We start from the raw sequence: 23698 nt of genomic DNA on the forward strand, positions 1-23698 counted from the left end.
CATAGTTCTTATTATCTCTAACAGGCATTAAGTGAACAAAATCATGGAGTTGATATATTCTCGTGTTTGTCTTAGACAATGACACTTAGTGAGGAGGGGGAAGAGGGCGTATGTGTTCAAAGGTTTGGAAAAACAAATAGGCCCAGCCAAGTGTGGCCCAATGGAATACAGAGTATTCTGTATCTCTTCCTTCTGTCTGGAAGCCCCTAGACCCATGTGGCTCTTGAGCACTTGAAATATGGCTAGTGTGACCGAGGAACTGATTTTTATTCTTATATTTATTTATTTATTATGTTATGTTAGTCACCATATAGTACATCATTAGTTTTTGATGTAGTGTTCCATGATTAATTGTTTGGGTATAACACCCAGTGCTCTGTGCAATCCATGCCCTCCTTAATACCCATCACTGGACTAACCTATCTTCACTCCCCTCCCCTCTGAAACCCTCAGTTTGTTTCTCCAAGTCATAGTCTCTCAAGTTTCTCCCCCCCCCCCGATTCCCCCCTTCATTTTTCCCTTCCTTCTCCCAATGTCCTCCGTGTTATTCCTTGTGCTCCACAAGTAAGCGAAACCATATAGTAATTGACTTTCTCTGCTTGACTTATTTCACTTAGTATAATCTCCTCCTGTCCCATCCATGTTGATGGAAAAGCTGGGTATTCATCCTTTCTGATGGCTGAGTAATATTCCATTGTATATATGGACCATATCTTCTTTATCCATTCGTCTGTTGAAGGACATCTTGGCTCCTTCCACAGTCTGGTTATCATGGACATTCACTTACACCATACATGATGATTTTTAAATTTTATTTCATTTTAAATCATGAAAGTTTGTCCGTTTGTTTGTCTGACAAACCAAACCCTCACTGCCAGAACTTCTGATTTAATCATCCTAGGGAGGGGACTGGGAATTGTTTTTCTTGTTGTTTGTTTTTTATTTTTTATTTTATTTTATTTTTTAAAGATTTTATTTATTTATTTGACAGATGGAGATCACAAGTAGGCAGAGAAGCGGTCAGAGAGAGAGGAGGAAGAAGGCTCCCTGCTGAGCAGAGAGCCCTATATAGGGCTCAATCCCAGGACCCTGGGATCGTGACCTGAGCCGAAGGCAGAGGCTTGAACCCACTGAGCCACCCAGGTGCCCCTGTTGTTTGTTTTTTAATAAACTCTCCAGGTGGTTCTAATGTATGGCCAGAGTTGTTGGCCAAGAACTTCACTTATGAAAACCAACAGTCCCTCAAATTGCTGGGTATATGAGAAGATGGACGGATCTGCTCTGAACGGTGATTAGTCACAGTGACAGATTATGTGATAAATGGCCCCCAATGAAATCCACTATGTCAGAAATAGAGGGGAAGTACGAAACCCAAACCAAACCAAACCTGTATCACACCCTCAGAGGAATTTAAGAGGGTAAATATCAAAAGAACAGGGCAGGCTGCTAAGAAGAAGGCGTCCAAGAAATATTAAGAATTCCTGGAAGTGAAAAGCATGACTGTCACCCAGCCCTCCCAAAACTCAGTAGGAAAAAGAAAAACTCATAAAGTATAAAATCACAGAATGGACATTACTGAACACCAAGCTGAAGGCTCTGAAGAGGAAGTCAAGGAATTCTATCCTTGAATATAGAATAAAAAGACCAAGAGATGGGAATTATAAAAGAGAAAAGATAAAGAGAGATGGCTGTTCGATCCCAGAGGCTCAGAGTTTCTACAAAAGGATTTCCTGAAAAGAGAGGATAAAACAGAAAAAAGAATATTACTGATTAAAAAAAGGGGTGGGGGGAGAGAGCAAGTGAGAGAAAATACCTTGAGTTAAGGAAAGATTTAAATTCTTGGATCAGATTAGAAGGGATGACATAGGGCCCATCTAAACTATTAGAAAGCACTGGGTGTGATGCATAAACAATGAATCTTGGAACACTAAAAAAATAAAATAAAGTTAAAAAAAAGAAAAAAAGAACTCCTAGAAATAAGATACTCTTCTACCAACTATTTTTCTTTTAACGTTGATGGAGAAACGTAAGTCCCAAAATGTTGGTTTAAAATGTATCAGTCTTGGGGTGCCTGGGTGGCTAAAAGGGTTAAGCCTCTGCCTTCAGCTCAGGTCATGACCTCAGTGTCCTGGGATCGAGCCCTGCATCAGGCTCTCTGCTCAGCAGGGAACCCACTCCCCCTACCCCTCCCCGCGCGCCTCCCTCTCTGCCTATTTGCGATCGCTCTGTCAAATAAATAAATAAAATCTTTAAAAATAATATATCAGGCTAACATACCTATCAAGAAGAATGGGACTTGGAGGAAGCAAAGGGAAATTCCTATTTTTTATTTTACATACTTTATTATTATTTGTATGGTTGATGCCATTAATTAAAAATGAAAACATTTATAGCAATGTTTATAAATTTATAAAACATTTATAAATAGAATAGAAACTAGAGTAAGGAAAGCTAATACAAAACTTGATAAATAAAGCAAAAATCAGGGAAGAGGAAAAGAAACAAAAAGAATGAGATTTGGAAACCATGAAATATCAGGAAAAAGATAAAATACATAATCCAAGTAAATATAACTGTTTTTTATCTCAATGTCTAAGGCAAAACATGCCGCTAGAAAAGTGGGTGAAGAACACAAAACAGTCTAGTTCACGAGAGAAAAATGAATATCAACCATGAGAAAAGATTCTCAAGTCTTTTAGCAAAGTGAAAAACATGAGATTTTTATTTTAACTTATCACATATGTGAAAATGACAAAGACTGATAATGCTTGAAGATAATACTTGAGTCGGTGAGGAATGTGGAGAAATGGACACTTTTAAACTGTGGGCAGGAAATAAAATGATATTATTTCGCTTAAGAGAATCTAGTCATATGAGCTAAAATAAAAATAAACATGTCAGTCTTAGCAATTCCACTCTTGGAAGTTTATCCTATCCTATGTGTTTATATGTGTTTACAGAGAGAGATTCCCATGATAAATTAATTAAAAAATTACAGGACAATGTATATATAATGAATCCCTTTATGCAAAAGAATATGATACTGCATATACATGAGAATCTAAAAGGAGAGACTCTGAATCAAAGTTTCCCAAACTTCCTGAGTTCATGGCACCCTTAGAGTCTCAGTTACTTTTTCATGGGACCCCTGGGCAAAAAAACCCACGTAATAGCTTTGTTTTTTTCAATAGGTCCAAAGGACTTAATATGTATTTATGTCCTAAAACTTAGTAGCTATAAAGTATATATAAATGGAAAGAAAAAACAATGTTTACTTCATTCTTAAATAACCACAACGTGTCCCTGCTGAGCACTGTACCTCTTCTCAAACTTTGGAATCAGGCTCGACCCCAACACGCTCGTTTTCTGTTCCATTTTGACTTTTGTACAATACTTGCCTTTTATCAGCAACTGCGCTGAAAACCCAGATTTGCAAAAAAGGAATATAATGTGAAATGTTGAAAATGGTGAAGTACTTCAAGCTAGTACTTTACACTGTATCAGATGCACGGCAGCCATCGCCATGCTTCCCTCGAGGATACAGAATATGCCAGGGTGACCCTGTGAATTCCCTGCAGGGGCCCAGGGTGCACTGGCTCCGTTTGGGAACCATGACATTAGACTGTAAGCAAAGATTCTTTCTGGAAAGTGAGATTAGATGGGAAGGAGAGAAACTTTTCTCTATTATGCACATCTGAATAGTTTGAACTTTTATTATAATAAGCAAAATATAAAAATAATAAAAGACTTTCATTACTTTCTTAAAAGATTTTTAATTGTTTTTAAGACTCAATTTATTTATTTGAAGGAGAGAGAGAAAGCACGCAAAGAAACGAGTAGGGGAGAGGCAGAAGGAGAGGGAGAAGCAGGCTCCCCAACGAGCAGGGAGCCCAATGTGGGGCTTAACCCCAGGGTCCTGGGATCATGACCTGAGCCAAAGGCAGATGGTTAACTGAGCCATGTAGATGCCCCAGACTTTTATTATTTTTTACAAGTTTTTTTTTTTTTCATTTCCAGAAAAGAAACCAGAAAAAGAGCAAGAGTGAAGGGGAATGAGGGAGATACAGAGAAATGAAAAATGAAATAAAAAGGCTTCTAGCCGAGGGGCAGAGGGTGCCGAGGCACACCACACCAGGTGTGTCTGTGCACTTCCCTTGGTGACTGTGAGTCTGGTCCCAGACCCTCTGGGCTTTGGCTCCTGGCTCCTACCTTCCCTCACAGGCGAAGAGCTACTTTTAGTCACTCCCCAAGAGCGGAGTGATGAAAACCACAGCTCTGGAACCTGTTGTCGGGGTTCCGACCCTAACTCTGCTACCTACTCGCTGAGGGACCTCGAGCAAGCTCATTAACTCCTCTGTACCTCAGTTTTCCCATCTGTTCAGTGATGAGAACTCTGTTTACCTATTGCAAACACTCTTATTGTTGCTGCTGATGCTATATACAAGCAAATTGGTCAACAGATTTTTTTTTTGTCCCTCCAGCAATCAGAGCTAGGATGTGTGGGGGGTGCCTGGGTGGCTGTCAGTTGAGAGCCCAACTCTTGGTTCCAGCTGGGGTTCTGACCTCAGGGTCATGGGATCGAGCCCTGCATCTGTCGAGCTCTGTGCTCAGCAGGAAATCTGATTCTCTCTCTCTGCCTCTGCCCACCGTCCACTCTCTCTCTCTCTTCTCAAAATAAATAAAATATTAGAAAAAAAAATTTAAGACTATCCCTGTTCTCACGATATCCAATGGTCAGAGAGAGGTCAGAGGAAGGCACTGGGGATCCATGTACACACCAAAGCTACAGAGAGGTAGAACCCTATGTGAGCAGAACTTACTTAGGAGGTAACTAGAGGGGTTTCTGTTCTAGTGATAAAAACAGTCAAACTGAGGTAGGAAATAATGTAATCTCACTATCATGTGATTTTTTCCCCACATCTCTTTCCTTCTCAAACATTAAAACTTTTTTTTTTTTTTTTTTTTTTTTACCTCATCTCTATGTCCCATAAAGTGATATCATCACTGATCCAGGGATTGGATGGCTCGGCCGGCGTGATCAAAGGATCATATTCCACATACTGTTCTGTGTAAGCAATTAAGCTGCAGGAAGAAAGCAAAGAATGCTGCTGAATTCCTGTAAAAATGTTTTCTTTTTTACACAAACATTCTAATGGTCTTTATAGAATTCTAAGTTAAAGGGAATCACCTTTATTCCCACTTCTGATGAATCCAATTGTTTCCACTTGTGCTTATTCCCTTTTCATGACGAATGTATCATTTTTGCATTATGCAGTCATAGTACCTGTAGGCATTTTTTATCTTTTCCCCACTTTACTCTGGACCTGGACCCTGGCTGCACTAGCCTGACTGATACACAGGTCCAAACCTGCTTGCGTATCACCTCTCGCAGAGACCACGGCTCTCAGGGCATCTGGGTCATAACGAGGACACTAGAGTCCCTCCAGGCTGTCAGGCAAGTGTTCCCAGCTGGGAGATTTCCTTATTACAACGACTAAAATCCTGATAGACCAAAAGGAGGTAATGTATTATAAGCATTATTCCACAAAACAACTTAGTTTTTCCAGTTATAATTCAAGCAGCTGCATTATCTTTCTAAAACAATAAAATAGTACTAAATGATTTCACACACACACACACACACACACACACACACACACACAAATAGCAATTTTAGCAAAACAAAAAAAAAAAGGGATTTTTTTCTCCTATCCCTTTACACAGACTTATACTTTCTACCCTTCTGTTTCCTTTAGCAGTTAGCTGTATATTTCTAAATTTGGTTGTTATAGTGGTTCTTGATTATCAATTTTAGATGAGGATTTAGCTTTCTCTTCAGGAGTCCCCAACTCCCCCACCACCTCCCCCCACGATCCTCCTAAGAGACATATAATACTTTGGTAAATCAATATTTATTATTGTCCACATTATTAAACTAGATACAAATTGTATTTTGCTACGCTGAGACTCTTCAAGGGTTCTAACAAATCTGTAAAACATCTCTAGCAATAGTTTTTCCACATCTTAAACACATCACAGGATCGTGGTTAGTTCTGTCTCCCCCGCCTCCTAGAGGATTTCTCTTCAAAGTCTCGAGTCCTTTCTCTCCAGTCTGGACCGTTGGCTCTACACGCCTGATGCAAAGTCACCGTCCTGGGAAGTCCTTTACTTTCTCGTGGAGCCCTTGCTTTTCCAGACTTCACGTCTGTTTACTGGCTTTCCTTCCTGTTGTGTTGAAATCCTCCTCGAGTAGTTTCCTAAGAAAGGATGCACAAAGGCTAACTATTTCAAGTCCTTGCGGGTCTAAACATATTTTTGTTTTATCTTTATACTTGGCGGATGGTCCTGGGCGCAGAACCCTAGGTTAAAAATCATCTTCCTTCAGGGTTCTGAGGGCGGCGCTCTACTGTGCTTTCTGGCGTCCAGTGCTACTGCTGAGAAGTCTGGATCCAGCTGTTTTTGCTACTGTCTTTCTTCGCTGGAAACAGAGCCTTCTTTTCTTGTTGCACTGCCCTGAGATTTCACCCCGGCCCTTGCTGGTTGTTTTTATTTACTGTGCTGGCTATAAGGTGCAAAAGATTAAAAAAAAATTTCCCAGAAGTAATATTTCTTGACTAATTTCATTCCATTCATTTCCTTGGTCTTCTCTTGCTGCAATTCTTTCTAGGAGAACATTGGACCTTCTGGATTGATAATCTAATTTTCTTAAATTTGCCTTACCGTTTTTCATCTTTTTGTCTTTTTGCTTGAGAGTCCTTTCCATCTTGTTATTTATTTATTTGCTTTGAATCTGGGCTATCACTTTAACTTTCCAGAGTTCACTCTTGTTTATCATAGATCTAGTTCTTGATGTATGGATGAAATATCTTCTGATATCTGATATTAATATTTCTTCTTTTTTTAAAAAAAATATCTGTTTATTTTAGAGACAGAAAATGTGAGTGGAGGGGGAGGAGCAGAAGGAGAGGGAGAGAGAGAATTTCAAGCAGACTCCTTGTTGAACACAGAGCCCGTGGTAGGGCTCAATCCCACAACCCTGAGATCATGACCTGAGTCGAAATCAAGAGTTGGACCCCCAACTGACTAAGCCACCCAGGTGCCCTGATATTAATATTTCTGAGGATATGAATTCTATATTTTTATTTTCTGGGTTTTTAAAAATAGTTTTTGGTCCCTCCAAGTCCCATTTGCTCTTTGTTTTTATCATACACTATCACACTGGGGTTTCCCTTGAGTGTCGGGAAAATCTCTGGACATCCACTTGTGTGTAAGAGTAAGATACAAAAACCTGCTTGGAGATTCAGTGTGTATGGTGTGTATGTGGACAAGGGTTCATTGTCAGATCATGGGTAACTCACTAGACTTTTCACTAGAGCTCCAATGAGGGATGTGGGGACTTTCCCTGGAGGACATTGATTTTTCTCTAGAGCAAGTATAAGTAAACATTGTCAGCAAGACTCCATAAATATTTCAGATTTTACAGGCCAGATGGTATCTGTTGCAACTACTCAGCTCTTCTATTGCAGCAAAACTCAGTCATAGATAATTCATGAATCAATGTGTGTGATTGGGTTCCAATAAAACTTTATTTGCAAAAACAGTAGGGTGGAGAAGACTTGGCCCATGGTTTGTAGTTTCCTAGTCTCTTGCCTGTGGGCATATACATTGAGTTCCTGGAGGGCTAAGAGCCAGGCAGAGACAGGAGGGAGGGTCCCACTGTTCACTAAGTTGATCCTCAATTAATTTTCTGTTTTCACCTGGCTATTTATGATGTGAGGCGCCTGAATTCTGAACTGATGTTGACTCAATTTCTCTGGAGAATAAACTGTTCATCTTCTATGATGGTAGAAACTAGGGAGAGATAGTTTCCTAGTGGGGCAGTTACCTAGGGATCCAAAGATCCAGAGACAGACTTTGCCCATTCCTCTGGGTTAGCCCCAGGTTTTATTCTTGCTCTCCATGGTACCTTCAAAAGCCAAGACCAAATTTTGTTGGGCAATCTGGCTCACTTTGTTACAATACTGACACTTAACACACAGGCTATAATGTTCTTCGCTCTGTCCTCAACCATCTTGTTTTCCTTTTTTTTTTTTTTAATTAAATTTTGAAATATTTCAGGAATACAGAAAGGCGTAAGAATTGTAAGGACATCATCCTTGTTCTCGCCACCCTATTAAAAAAATAATACAATAGAGACAGGAGCCCATGGTTATGCCCTAATTCCATAGACTCTCAAACTTGGAAAAATTTGTTGAACTTGTTAATCCATTAATTTGTGGACCATGTCACTCGTATCATTTTTATTCCTTTACTGACACATTGCTTTTGAGGAGGGAGAGAAGAGAAACATATGTCCACAATATTGTCTTGAGTGAACTTGTTTTAATTAATATGATTTCCTTTATAGCAGACACAGATTAAAAAAAAATTTTTTTTTTTTTAGTATACATAATACTGTAGTAAAACACCATTGTTCACATAGGTTTTTCCATCTTCTGGGTTATTTATTTAGAATTAATACCCACAGGTGCAATTATTGGGCCAAAAGGTATGAATATTTTTATGGTTATCGATCCACCATAAAACTTTCCTCCAAGCACTGCCAACTTGAGTGTCATCAATCTCTCCTGAAATGATAAATTCAGAACCACAGTTCTTACTACTGAATTGCAGAGGGTAAGCATGGTCAATTACTGCAGAAAGTGTGAAGAAATTAGCCAACAGCTATAACTCACTGCCAATCAGAAAGTGTGGTCCACAAACCAGCAGCATAGTGATCACCTGAGAGCTTGTAAGAAATGGAGAATCTCAAGTCCTACCCCAGACCTACAGAGTCAGAAACTGCATTTAAATCAGATTCCCCAGGTGATTCATATGCACAGCAAAGGCTGAGAAGCACCACATCTTATTTGATATTCTGAGGGGTTCCGGTCATTTTATTCATCCAATCAAAATGGAGGAGCCTGGGATACTTTCAGTTTTAAACAGGGCTCCAGATTTTCCCATCATCTCACAGCCTCCTCACTTTTCCAGGTGTGGTCTGTTGCCCAGCAGGGGTGTAGGAGGAGCATTGGTCCAAGCTGGAAAACCTTGGTTCTCATTCTCGGGTGAACCATTTGAGTGATCTTTGTCAAGTTCGCCATGTTACATAATGGCCTTGTGGAGCACTCAGGACCATTTGAGGAAAAAAATGGAAAGGTATTTCAAAAGAATCTTCCAAATCTTCTATACACGTAAAATATGTGATTGCAACCACCATGTGCAGTGGAGGCATGCTATCCTCATAGGAGCATAAGGTAGGCAGTGTGCCCAGATGAAACTTCATCCCTAAGAACTCTGTGGCCTCTCAAGGCTCTGGGGCAGCACTGTGGCAGGAAGGGTGCTGTGACATCTCCATAGGGAGCCATCCCTTTGCCACTTGGGAGAATTCCATTCTTTTTGAAAGAAATGGATTGTACATTAAGGTACATAATAGTTTCCTAGGGCTGCTCTAACAAATGACCACTTACTTGGTGGCTTAAAATGACAGAAATCTACTCTCTCTTACTTCTGGAGGCTAGAATTTCTGAAATCAAGGTGTCAGGAGGCCTGTGCTCCCTCTGGGACTTGAGGGGAAGAATCTGTCCATCCTTGCCTCTTCCAGCTTCTGGTGGCTCCAGGAAGTCCTTGGCTTGTGGATGTGTAACTCCAATCTCTGCCTTTGTCTTCACATGACTTCTCCTCTGGGCCTTGTCTTCTTCCCTTCTCTCTCTTACTTGTTATTGGATTTGGGGTGCCCCAGAATAATCCAGGATGATTTCATCTCAACATCCTTAATTCACATTCACAGAGAGTCTTCCCAGATAAGGTCACATTCATAGGTCCCAGGGATTAGGACTTGCACATACCCTTTTGGGGGCCACTATTCCACCCATTGTAGGGAACATGAAAGAATCCAGGCATGAAGCTGGAGAGGATGCACTTGACCACCTGACTCCTTCCCTCAGATCGGCACAAAAAACTAACCAGCAGATGGTAACCTCAACCCTTTTCCAGGGACAATGGGTCACGTGAGATGTGTCTGAGTCATGATGAGGTGTTGGGGCTTTCCTGATTATTATGTACTTGGGCATCCACAGAATTCTCAGAATTTGAGATAGTGGGTGTAGTCCATGGGGCTCTCCTTAGCTGTGACACTTTTGTCACTCAGAATGTCTGCCCCTAGCCATTCCAATGACCTCAGCCTCCGGTGGCCCCAATCTCCAATCAAAGATGTCTACCCGAGCAGATGTCTACCAAGACAAATGGTGTGTGTGCGCGTGTGTGCGCATGTGTGTGCGTGTGTGTGTGTGTGTGTGTGTGTGTGTGTAGGCGGGTGTCTGTCTTATAACTAATTAATTTCAAGTTATGTTTTTTTTTAAAAACCAGAAATGTATATCCCTCAAGTAATACATAGGGATGGAAAGACACAATTTCCTCCCCTGCCGTCCTTACCTCTCCTCAGATTTCCATGAGACAGGCTGGAGTTTGTACCAGCTGCCTCTCCAGGTTGTTGCATGAGCTCTTCCACATGGCCACACCCGCACTCAGTGAAGGCAGGTCTGACCTGCCATGCCAAACCTAGGTTCCTGGATGGAACCCAGCAGGAGTGCTTGGGATGAGAGGGGGCAGGGGAGGCTCAGGAGAGGCTGGGTAAGAATACTGAGTACTTGGGTACTTGGGGGACCCTGCCTATTTGTGGCCTGGTTGCTTGCCAGTGAAGATAGCTGTCATGTTGACCAGCCCAAGGCACCTGAAACTTAGAGGGCCAAAGAGCAGCGAGGAGGATGTAAGCTGTAATGAAACATGGGCTTACAGCCAGGTCTCCTTTAGAGAAATCTGGGGATACCTCCAAAGGGTGGAGGAGAGGTGGTGAGATGAATGGGGATGTTGGTTCAAGAGAAGTAGTTGAGAACCTAAGGAGGATTTTGTAACCACTGAAGTTAAGGGTGCAGGATTGGACTATGTAACCTGCTTTAAGTGTGACTGAAGCTGCTCCTATGGCCTCACCCCACATCGTGCCTTCTTAGACTAGGGTTTAGATGGGATCCTAGATATGCAGGGAAGAACATGTGAAGAGAGGGGTAAGAACTTCCCACAGAAATGCCCAGCAAGCTATACCAAAGCAACAGAGCTCCAATTAGGATGATCACTATCTGTCCCCCAAAGCCAATGATGGGCAGCATTGGTCAGCAGGGAAGTTTGTTGTATTGGAAGAGGTACAGCTATTTTGTTAGAGTTTAGGTACATGAATAAAGTTGGTTAGAGGCTTTGTAAAGGAAACAGTAAAAATTTTATGGACAGGTGCACTTTGAATGTAATATTTTATTGATAGGAGTGGGATGTACTGACTAATCACTGAATTAGACTGAGCTATACCAGGACCTTCTAATCAAGCAAGAGACTTGATTTTTTTTTTTAAGACAGGAAGGGAGGGGGGGTGGGCAGGAGGGAGGGGAGAGAGAGAATCACAAGCAGACTCCCCGCTGAGTGAAGAGTCCAGTGTAGGGCTTGAGCTCATGACCCTGAGATCTTGACCTGAGCTGAAATCAAGAGTTGGATGCTTAGCCAACTGAGCCACCCAGGTGCCCTGAGATCTGGAAATTTTTAAAGGTATTTTAGAAAGGAAGATCTTGAGATTCTAAGAGGATGAGAGAGATTGGATGGTATATTAGTCTCTTACAGCTGCTATACTTAGTGACTTAAAAACACAAATGTATTATCTTATAGTTCTAAGGGTCAAAAGTCTGAAATGAACACTGTGGGACTAAAATCAAGGTATCAGCGGGACTGAGTTCCTTCTGGAGGCTCAAGGGGAGAATCCATTTCATTGCCTTTTCTTCCTGATAGTGGTGTCCCACATTCCTTGGGTCCTGACTCCCTTCCCTCTTCAAATCCAGCAATGCCTGCCCAAGGCTGGATCACATTGTGTCATTCTGACATTGACCCTTCTGCCTCCCTTATCTACAACAAGAACTCTCCTGGTTACACAGGGCCCACCTGGATAATCCAGGTAAACCCCTATGTTAGACTAACTGACTAGTAATCTTAATTCCATCTGCAAATGTAATTCCCCTTTGCCATATTTTACAGATTCTGGGGATTAGGTCCTGGGCATTGCTGAGGGACAATTATTCTGTCTTCCACAGGTGTCATTTGAGAGGCATTTGTGCAGAAGGTAGAGAATGAAGTCACTTAACAGAGGGTGTGGTGGTAGGCAAAAGGTGTACACCAGGCCTGCAGGGACTTTTTGGGAATGGCACCAACATGTTTTATTTCATTGTCGTGGTTACGACCTCTGCAAATAAGCTCAGCATTCATGAATCTATGCCCACCCGTGTCCTGTTTGCCATCACTGCATGCGAAACACAGGAGACAGCAAAGTGCCTTCTCTTGGAGGTTCCTGTGAGTGGCTTTGGCTGTCTGGAGTCTGTTGTCTTAACCCCTCTCCTAGCTTTTGCGGGGTTGGTTCTTAGAGAGAGGGGCCGAGAAGGTTAACTCCATAGTCAAGGTGGCAGAGGGCTGAGAGAAGGTGAAAGAATGCCCCACCCCAGAAAGAGATGGAGGAGGATCTCCTCTTCCCTCATCTTCTCAACTCCATGAGACTGGCCAGTAACAGCACGAAGGGTGGAGTGCAAGCAAGCACTGCTCGCCTTGTCCCCGCTCATCTGGGCCGGAGGTGTCTTACTTACGAGCTAACACTTTCAAAGTGGGTTACGGAGGCAAGGAACAAAGGGTTGGTTGCCTAGGATAAGACCTAAGCTTCATGCAGAGAGTACAAGGCTTTCGTGTCTGCATTTGGGCTGTGCAATGCCATTTCTTAAGTGTCAAAAGAGGTACAAATGGAGACAGAAATGTCATCTAGGGATATAGTGAGTGTACTTGGTTGGGTTGACCCTTGTGCTGCATCTCTTGGGGTCCAAGTGAAGCAGTTAGGGATCCTGGGAAGTGAGAAGCCCTCCAGAATGGGTAAACAAGGCAAGAAAATGGGGGTTCCTGCTCAGTCTTCACCATCTCCTGGGAATTGCACCCAACATGTACCTAGGGCTACTTTAGGTGCTGCCAAGTGTTTATAAGCCCTGCTCCCAGCCACAGTAGATCTGTCCAGGAATGGATACCTTACTGACCCAAGCAGGGTTGCTACCCTCTTTCTCTAGCTTCAGGTATAGAAACTGCAGTTACAATGTTCAGGGGTTGGAGGCAGTCCTGTTTCTTAACACCTGTCTGTGATTAAAGAGGCTGAGGCCAACAAGGAAAGTGGAGCAGGACAAGAGGTGAAGAAGGAGCCTTGGGAGTGTTTGGGGCCCTGGCTCCAGATTTTTTTTTTCTTTTAAAGTGTGGAGCCCAGCATGGGGCTCAAACTCATGACCCTGAGATCAAGACCCAAAGCTGAGATCAAGAGTCGCTCACTCAACCAATGGAGCCACCCAGGCATCCCCTGGCTCCAGCTATACCAATACTTAGGGGTGTGGCTGGCCTTCCCCAAGCTCAACTCTGCAACTCCTCCTTGTAGGGTATGGCCAGCACATGCTCCTTTCATTGGAACTGGGTTCAAGCTGGGGTTCTATTTCCTGGCAACAAAGCAATAGTATTGAAAGAAGGATGAAGGTGATGGGAATGTGATGGCAAGTTCATGGAGTCACCCTTTGTAGCCAGAGAGGCTTCCTCTCCCCCAGAACATGCACTTCCTTGCAGTGCACAGACAAGTTATCAGAGTCTCCTGGAGACACATTAAGACAATGAAACGGGCCAGCAGGCAATGTGGGAGGCAGAAGCACTGTTGGAGTCCAGAGTCAACATCAATGGCTGCAGGAAGACTTGAGAAAGGACAGGAAAAACGCAGAGAGAGAACAGAGAGGCATGGAAAGAGCTTTGCAGACAGCAGGCACATAACAGCATACAAACAAAAATGTCCACAGACCATTTGGGTGGCACTAAAGCAGAATTGAGAGGTGTTACAGACTGAATTGTGTCCCCCCAAATTTCATATGTTAAAGCTCTAACCCTGCAATGTGACTGTTCTTGAAGATAGGGCCTTTAAGGAGGTCACTAAGGTTAAGTGAGGTATGGGTTGGGGCTCAGATTTGATAAGACTTTGGTCATAAAGAGAGGAAGAGACACCAGATCTCTCTCTCTCTCTCTCTCTCTGTACAGAGGAAAGGACATGTGATGACACAGAAGCAGGAGGTCATCTGCAAGCCAGGAAGAGAGGTCCCACCAGAAACCAGCCTGGCAGGCACCTCAATTGTAGACTTCCAACCTTCGGAACTGTGAGAAAAATAAATATTTGTTGTTTATGTCTCCCAGTCTTGGTATTTTGCTATGGCCACTTGAGCTGACTATTATAGGAGGAAATGGAGAAGATAGACTAAATACAGGAAATCCAGAGGAGGTACATTAAGAGCACGATTTCTCATTGAGAAGTTTTAACATCCTTGTCTCCTTATCTCTGCCTCCTTCTCATTAGCATATGGCGTTGTTATTATCAAAGGTGAAATTCTCACATCAGTAGAAGGTGTGGACACAGCAACCACCCACCAAATGTGCCGCCAGCATCAGGGGTTTGAACTGGTTCTTGGGGGAGTCTGCAGCCGGCTGAATTATCCCCATAGTCCCTTCCATTTCATTGTAGAAAGGGGTAGAAGCTCATCTCCTGGCTGCCAGGGGTAGGGCCCATGGTCAGTCATTCAGTCAACATTATTCAGTACCTACTAGTGCCATGAAATAATGAACAGCCTTCTGGACCGCAGGGTGATGCTCACACCGAGCTAATAGCAAGGTCATGGCTTCTAACAACTTTGACCAGTAGTCATGGGTTATTACACACACACACACACACACACACACACTTTATATGTGGGGCCTCATATACGACATATATAGGTTATATATATTATAGTTGACCCTTGAACAACATGAACAACATGGGGATGGAGCACTGAATCCCGGTGCAGTCAGAAATCCATACAACTTCACTGCCCCAAACTTCACTGCCAATAGCCTGCTGTTGATCAAAGCCTTACTGATAATATGCACAATGCATATTTTGTATGTCGTATATATGATGTGTTGTATTCTTACAATAAAGTAGACAGAGAAAAGAAAATGTTATTAAGAAAATCATGATTATGATTAAGAAATTAAGAAATTATGATTAAAAAAATCATAAGAGAAAATACATTTATAGTACTGTACTATTTTATTGAAAAAAATCTGTGTATAAGTGGCATTCAAACTCATGTTGTTCAAGGCCCAACTAACCCCTGTATGTATGTATATATATATATATATATATAATGGGGGTCTATATATGTATATATACATATGTACTATGTATATATCCATATTAATGGATTATATATACATATGTATATATGTATATATAATATATATATATATTATATGTATACATATATATATTATATGTATATATAATATATATACATATATACATATGTATATATAATCCATTAATATGGATTGTTAAATCTAATGAGGAGAGAAATAATAAAAGTGAATTTAGAAAACTTTTAGGCCAATCACTTAAAAAATTCTGAGAGAAAAGTTTTAGAATTCATCCTCTTTCTCTTAACAAAAAATTGAGACACAGTTTTATTACAAATTGTAAAGAATATGACAAGAAACGTAAAACAGGTGAGTTGGAGGAAGAAGCGATGGGTTGAGGGGTGTCTGGAGGGACCCCTAGAGCTTTGCACACATAAGGAGTGTGGTCCACAGAGCAGGTGTGGGTGAAGATAGAGACACAGAGTCCGGGGAGACGGACAGTGAGGAATGGTTCACAGCCGTGGGATGTGGGACGGCGAGGCATGGAGTGCAAAGTATTATGGGACAGTGACGATCATTTCTACTTTAGAAATGAAATACAAATACGCTACAGCACTCATTAGAAATCGGGGCCTCTAAACGGGGAGGAAACCTGGGAACTCTATGTGGGAAAGGTGAGTAGGAGAGTGTGTTTGCAGTCCCTTGCACTGTATGTGTGGTTTTCTAGACCTGATGCACTAAAGAGAAACAAGACATGAGGAGGTTCTGGCTAGAGAGGGAAAGGACTACAGTACTACAAAGAGGGAAGAGGAACTTCTGGTTCCCGTTCGTTCATTCATTCATTCATTCACTCATTCATCCAGCTTTTTCATGTTGGGGAAAGGTGAGGAAAAGAGAGACTATAGTCTCTTATAAAGAACTCCTGAATTGTGGGTCACCAAGAGAAAATACTTTCCATGGAGACATGTGAGATGAGCGAAGGGACATGAGGGTGAATTTAGCCTCTCAGAAGGAAGACTACATGCCAGGCCAGGTACCTCAGCCCTTCTAGGTTTTGGTTTGGACACCGTGGCCCTGGCTATCACGTTACCTCTGAGCTTTCCTTCCCTGTCACCTGAGGTGGGCTGGGAAAAAGAAGACACAAAGATCCCACGGTGTCTGGAATCACATAAAAGCAACGTTGTAATGACCTCTTCGGCCCCATTTCTTCCTTCCCCCAAACTTTCATTAAACATTAAGTTCATGGACTTCCATCACCCTAGCTGGTTTTTTAATAACCCTCAGGGTATTCAGGCCCTTGCTGTCTTATCTCATTTCGTTAATTACATTTCAGGATCATGGAGGGTTGGGAGGCAGAGGAGGAACCAGCATCCAATTTCAGAGAGCAGTGCGATCCCGAGATGGGCAAGCAAGATGATGTAAAAAATCAATTCAGCAGTCGGCTGTGATGCACAAATGGCTCCCAGGGATAGGGTAAGGACAGCCAAGTGCACAGGCGGATAGGGAATGAGACAACTCGATCTCTCTGTGCGGGGCAGTGTGATGTGACTTCTGCAGGGGCGAGGCATGGCTCAGTGCCTAGTGAGTGGGGAGAGATCTCTGCAGATACCCTGCAAAATGCAGGGGCTTTTTGGACCCCTTGGAACTGAAATGTATACTGTTTTGCATTCCCAGATTGGTTTGTTAAGTGCTGTAGGGCTTGGGTGAATAAAAACGGGGCTCCGATGAGGACCCTGGCAAAGGACGGTAAGACCTCCATTGTTTGGCGATCTCACACAGGTGAGCTATACAACCGAAACGGCCTCTGAGCAGAGTCTACAATGACACAAACCCTAGGCCTCAAGGCTCATCGCCTGAATTCAGAAGAGCACGCCCCTCGGAAAAGACTCTTTACTCTTGCTTCAGGACCAAGGCTAAGGGACTTGGTCGTTTGATTTCCTGGTATGGTAGATTGATTTAAAAATGAGTCTATTTCTCCAGCCCTTGAATCTAGTCTGGGCTTGTGACATGCGTTGACCGATAAAAGACAACAGAAGTGCCAGAGTGTCAGTTCCAAACCTCAAGAGGCTTCGCCTGCTTGTACCCTCTCTCCTGGAATTCTATTCCCACGTGAGCAAGGTCAAACTTGCCGGAGGATGAGAGACTATGTGAGGGAGAGCTCAGCATCCCAGCTGAGGTCACGCTAAACCACCTGGAGCCAAGCACATGAGAGAGCCTAGCCAAGAGCACAGAGCTGTCTGTGGCTGCACATGGATACCAGCCCGTGCCCCTGGGAGCCAGCTGGCACATAATCACGCGAACCGTAGCAAATGCCTACTGTTGGAAGCCACTAGGGTTTGAGGTCGCTTATTACTCAGCGATATCTAACAGAAACACCTGGTCTGCCTGCAGACTGTTGACCAGGAACAAGAAAACAAACCAACAATCAAACAGCTAAAAAGCAGAAACACAGACTCGAAGGTTGTAATGGTCTGAGGCTCTTTAGGGAAAGGGAAGAAGTTTGTGGCACTTCATAAGACGCTGATCATTGGCAGTTGCAAAGCACAGTATAAAAGTCACCCAGGAAAATTAACTGAAATATAGTCTCCTTTCTTTAAGAAGGCAAGTGCATAAACCATGCCTAAGAAAGATTCTCGTTTGGGGGCACCTGGGTGGTGCAGTCAGTTGGCCATGCAACCCTTGGTTTGTTTGGTTCAGGTAGTGATCTCAGGGTGGTGAGATGGAGGCCTGTGTCGGGCTCCGTGCTCAGCGCAGAGTCTGCTTGGAGCTTCTGTCTCCCTTCCTCTCTGCCCCTCCCCCTTTCTCTCTCTCTCTCTACTAAATAAATCAATCTCAAAAAAAAAAAAAAAAAAAAAAAAAAGAAAGTAAAGGAAAATATTTTCATTTAAAATACTTAAGGGGCGCCTGGGTGGCTCAGTGGGTTAGGCCTCTGCCTTCGGCTCGGGTCATGGTCCCAGGGTCCTGGGATCGAGCCCCACATCGGGCTCTCTGCTGAGCGGTAGCCTGCTTCCCCCTCTCTCTCTGCCTGCCTCTCCGCCTACTTGTGATCTCTGTCTGTTAAATAAATAAATAATTTAAAAAAAAAACTTAAGATAACAGGCTTAAGGTGTTAAACACTGTTTATCTGGGAGATTCATTTATGTGTGCAGGGACCATACTACCTGAAGCAAAAATCGGGGGTGCCTGGGTGGCTCAGTTGGTTAGGTGAATGCCTTCGGCTGAGGTCATGATCCCAGAGTCCCAGGATTGAGTCCTGCATTGGGCTCCCTGCTCAGCAGGAAATCTGCTTCTGCCTCTGACCCTCCCCCCATCATGCTCTCTCTTTCTCTCTCAAATAAATAAATAAATAAATAAATAAATAAAATCTTTAAAAAAAATCAGGTAGCATCTTAGATAGAACTTTTTGTTGCTTCCAGGTGCAAAAGGCAGCGTATGCTGGGAAGTGGAGTTTGGTTGTCATGATGTTGGCCCTTAGCCACGCATGGTGACAATGGGACAGTGCAGTTGAAACCAAGATGACCCCAGAAGATCTGCACAGAAGAACCAAGCTCTTCCCATATGGCCTTTCCTTCCTCACAGGTGCCAGAATAGCGGTGCCATAGGAGATTGCCGGGGCAGAAAAACAGATGTGGGCTGCAGGGCCAGCCTTCCTGGGCAGCCTATGGGCAGCAGATGGGAAAGAGACAGGGAGGAAGAACTGCATTTGCAGAAAGCCGCTGTCTGCAAGACCAGCTTCACTTCGTGGCTTGCCCTTTATGGCTTCCTCTGAACACCAAACACCCAGTTCTTTCTGTTCCACGTACCTGAAGTCTGCTCCTTTCCAAGACACCATTCAGCACCATAGGGTGCTTAATGATAAATAAATCATTAAAAATGATAAAAATAATGGTTCATATTTATTGCCTGTGTAATACATGCCAAGGACTGGATGAACTCATTAACCCTGTAAGTTAGTGCTACTGTTCTCTCTCCTTTAAAGAAACAGAACGGAGGCACAGAAAGATAAAGCAGCCTACCTAAGGTTGCACAGTTAGAAAACGGGCAGAGGCAGGACCCCAGCCCTGATGCTTGGCTCCACACCCATCCCCTGATTCGTCCTGCTGGGCTCCTTCAGTAGGCAAGTGTCCCTATTCCCTTCCCGGCTGGGTGTGCTCACAACCTTTGACCACAGCCTGACCCAACCCATCACCAGCCCTGGAGCCTCTCCCCAGCATCAGTTCCCAGGGAACTGCATGGCATGCACCTGTTCTCTGGGGGACGAGGTCCTTTGCTTGGCGGCTGATTACCACCCATCACCTGCCGGAGGCCCAGGGAGAGCAGCGCCGGCTCGGGGATGTGTGCGCCCACCTGAGACAGCTCAGCTTTCAGCTTCGGTGAGCAGAGCAGTCGCACCCAGGGCCAGCTGCCAGCACCTCCTCCCCGTCCCCGCCCCCGCCGCTGCAGACGGCCTGAGGCTCTGGACTGCTTTATCTCCTGCTCACACCCGTCTCCTCTCCCTCCTCCTCTCTATCTGGGAGTTTCCTCGTGGTTCTAATGAAAAACCCTTGTGTCACATTGAAAAGTTGCCAGTTATTGCTGCTGGGAATAAAATCTGGTCTCTGCTGGGCGGAGACTCCGGAAGCTTCGAGCTGGGAGTGAGGACAGGCTGGTTGGAATCATCTCTCCGGTGCCAGTCGAGCAGCCTCAAGCATAATGAGATGCTGCCAGGTGGGGCCCTCCCTGACAGCGCTAAACAAACACACACCAGGCCCTGCCAGGCTCCCCGCCCCACCCAGACCGTCTCCGGGCCCCGCCTCAGCCCCGCACACCTGCCAGGAGTCAGTGGGCTTCCCTCAGGCTGACTGGTTCAGGCTCTATCCCCACATCCCCCAGAAATCAAAGCAGGGTGCCCCTTCTTCTGTGAGCTCTCAGGTCACACAGCTCCAGGCTGAGCACAGAGCCTCAGGGCTACACAGTGGCTTCCCCAAGGAGACCTGGTCAGTGCACCTGCAGATTATTCAAAATGCAGGCTCCTCTGGATCTACCTGGAGTCACTGAATCCAAATCCCCACAGCTAGGGTTTGGGAAACCCCATTCTGAACCCCTCCCTGCCTGGACAGTCCTGCTCAAAACCACTGGACCCGAATGAACTGACCCAAGGGAAGATGCTTCACCCCATCCCCCGAAACCGCCGCCACACACACATGCTCTCCTAGGACTGCAAAGTCTCATGTGCCCTTTAAAGGCCAGGTGTGACTCACGCTGATCCTCCCAGCACATGGGGACAGTCATTCCTGCCCCTCTTTCACAGAGATGGAAGCCCAGAGCCCCTTACAGGCTACGGCACCAACGCACGCAATGTCACCCCACCACCTCCCTCATGGCCACTCTCTGGGACAAAGGCAACCACAGTGAGATCAGAAAGCAATTTTAGAAGCTGGTACTTGGGGAGACCCCCAACATGACAGCTGGGGGTGGGCAGTGGCTCTGTGGCTAGCAGAGGCAGCAGCAGACCTGACTCCACAGAAATCCAGGTCCAAGTGCAAGCTGAGCTCCAGCCTCCGGCCACCTTGCAGAATGCTTTCTTTGGAGAAAATGGGAATCTCAGTGATTCTCACAAGGGGCGATTCTGCCTCCCTCCTGGCTCTGCCCTGGGAACGTTGGATGATGCCTGAAGAGATTTTTGGTTCTCATGATTGTGAGGTGGGTTTTGGCATCTAGTAAGTAGGCAGAAGTCGGGAAGGCTGCTAATTATCCTAAAATGCAGAGGACCGCCCAGGATGTCAATAGCGACATGATCAGTGAGTCCTGGGATAGACGGAGATGCCGGCTCCAAGCCAGGGATGTTCTTGGTCCCCTGAACACAGGGTGCTCACTTAGCGTTTTGGATTTGGGAGAGGAATTTTTCTTAGCCTCAATTTCTTGTTTTTCATCTAGAAAGGGGAGGGAGATCAACCTGGGGGCCAGCAGAGACAGGCTCATAGGTTGAACACACAGCCAGCCCTCTGTATGAGTTGGATTTAAAGGATCCACTTTATGCCAATATCCAGTAAATGCTAAGACCCAGCTTAAAACTTTGTTCCCTCAGATACTGGTCATCGCTTAAACAGTAGCATATGGAGGGACAATCGTTCGGTGTGAGACTGTCTGATCAGATTTATTCCATCACGGATTCCCCAGGGGGTCTCTCCTCTTCACCGAGGATTCGAAAAACAGACCATTTAGTTGACAAAATTGAGTTTCCCCTGCGTTAACAGAGTGGGAGTGGAACCAGCTCCGGGTGCAGACTGTAGCACGAACGTTCCTGAGGAAGCCGGGCTGGAGGTGCCAAATATTTTCTTTACGGTTGATTTAATGCGGTTCTGGGATTGATGGTGTGTGGAGGTGGAACGCCTCCTGATGGCTTGGCCCCCTCCAACGAGCGCGGCCAACACCTCAAAGGGCACACATCATTTTCCTCCCCCGTAAAGGAATCTGGGCATTTTATAGCTGAAAAGGGACTAATTCTATTTGAATTAATCAAGAGGCTGAAGGTTAAAGTGCATTACGTAGCTTTTAAGGACATTCTTCCTGGATTGACAAGGTCCCGTGGCCACCCCCTGGAAAGCTTCAACAATGGAATGTTTCTTGACATCACTCAAGGGAGGTCTGCTGTCTTAGCGGTACTTGTGTGGGGTCTGTGTTTTTTCACTCATCAGTTTAAGAGATGACTATGGTCTGCCTCTTGGTGTGGTACATACTTGTTAGCTGTGACCCCGTAACATTTTTCTTTTGTTAAATTAGAGGAAAACAGTAATATTATTGAGGGGAAACATACCTTTCAGCCACTTTGGACATTTTTAAACAATGTCTGTCAATCTGTGCATTCAAAAATGTTATCTGGGGAAAGATAGAACAAAGGTATTAAGATCAAACTTGATTTTTTCCCCCTTCTCCCTATGAACCCAAACCTTGTATTTCCATCCATAACCAAACAGCTCTTCTGGCCAGCCTTTGCCAATGCACCAGCTTTGCATTCCAACAATCATTGGCCCATCTGGAAGTTCCCACCATATTCGGGAATCACACTCCACAATTTAGCCTATGCTAATATTCTGTACTGTGTTGTAGCCTAAGTCTTGACTCCCAAAAGTGATTGCAAGCTTAAAGGCAGTGGTAGACATCCTAGGAAGCTTAGCAGCACTTAGACGCACTGTAAATATCTGGTTGGACTGATTTCCAGTGATTTCCCTCTGCACACCTTTCACAACTACATTACACCCACCATATGCTTGGTGTACTTGACTAGATCATCAAATAGCGACTTCACATATGTTTCCTCTTGCCCACCCCAAATAAACTTGTCAGGGGTGGGCACCTTTGGGTTTCCCCCTCAGAAGCTAGTAAAACATAACATAAAGATCTTGAAGTCACTTCATTGTCAGTGAACCCTAGAAAGGAGTCATGTAATTAGCCATTGTCTGCTGTCCCTGGTTGACCAGTTAGCTTCTCATCATGAAGGAAGGCAACATTGAACCAAATAAAGCTGAAGTGGCACAGAGAGTGGGGCTTTCTTTATTTGTAAACTTGCCTTTTGAATCACAGCAATAAAGTCTGGTGGTTCTGAGCTGCCTTACTCTGCAAGTTCATTACAATCTTAAGGACTCTGTGACATCTGTCCCCCCCACCCCCATCAGTTTCCACGGCATTCTGTGGGAACCCCAAGAGACTGGGATCACTCCTCTACGTCTGTCTCTAATAACTGCTGGGGGAACTCGGTAGAGATTTTGTCCTCTCGAGCTTCGGTGGGTTGTTCGCACACAGCACTCAGAGGTTCAGGTCATCCACAGCTGGGTTCCACTGTGGTTTCCAGGAACTCAAAGCTCACTCAGCCTTCAGAGGTGAACATTCAAAGGGTTTTCAACCTGGCCACGTCTCCTCCTGGGAGTGCAGTAGTCAATTCATTCACCTGTTTCCGGATGTCCTCTTTTGTAGTTTTCCTGATTGGCTGACTGGGTATGTGTACGGGGCTTTGCGACTGGGACTCTTCTGTCACGCCATACACTGACTAGAGAAGAAGCAAGAAGATAGAATCATGCATCCTCAGAGGGGCAGGGTGCCTTAGGGGTGGGCACTGCAAGAGCTCTTTTGATGCTTCCAATCCCCTCTGTAATGTCCTGACAATAAGTGACCAGCCCCTGCCAATTTCTACAGTGAGGGGACCTCTTCCTCTTCAGGCAGCTTGTCCCATCTTTGGGCTACCACTGTTAGATGATCTTTCCTTTCACTAAGCAGCAACCATCTCTTGACTATCAGCGTGTCTCCAAATATGGCCCTAGACCATCTGCAAAGAATCATCTGGGGGTTCTTGGTAAAGGTGCACATTGCTGAGCCCCAACCCCAGACCTACTGAGTCTTTGTGGGCAGGGTGTGGGAG

General features: G+C 44.5%; 1 protein-coding gene across 5 annotated transcripts in view; it reads right to left on the bottom strand.

The window, feature by feature from the left end:
• The window catches only part of RGS6 (regulator of G protein signaling 6), a 541519-nt gene that overhangs the window by 47548 nt on the left and 470273 nt on the right, over positions 1 to 23698 (bottom strand). For all 5 annotated transcript variants that reach the window (XM_045072844.1, XM_045072849.1, XM_045072851.1 and 2 more), the window contains exons 11-13: positions 23231 to 23329; positions 22100 to 22161; positions 4972 to 5082 (exon numbers count right to left, since the gene is read on the bottom strand). In XM_045072844.1, coding sequence (XP_044928779.1) covers positions 4972 to 5082; positions 22100 to 22161; positions 23231 to 23329 — 272 coding nt within the window. The remainder of the gene's footprint in view (positions 1 to 4971; positions 5083 to 22099; positions 22162 to 23230; positions 23330 to 23698) is intronic.

The sequence above is a fragment of the Mustela putorius genome, unplaced genomic scaffold (genome assembly GCF_011764305.1).
Source record: "Mustela putorius furo isolate JIRA1106 unplaced genomic scaffold, ASM1176430v1.1 tig00000129_pilon_pilon_pilon, whole genome shotgun sequence".
Classification (NCBI taxonomy): Eukaryota; Metazoa; Chordata; class Mammalia; order Carnivora; family Mustelidae; genus Mustela; species Mustela putorius.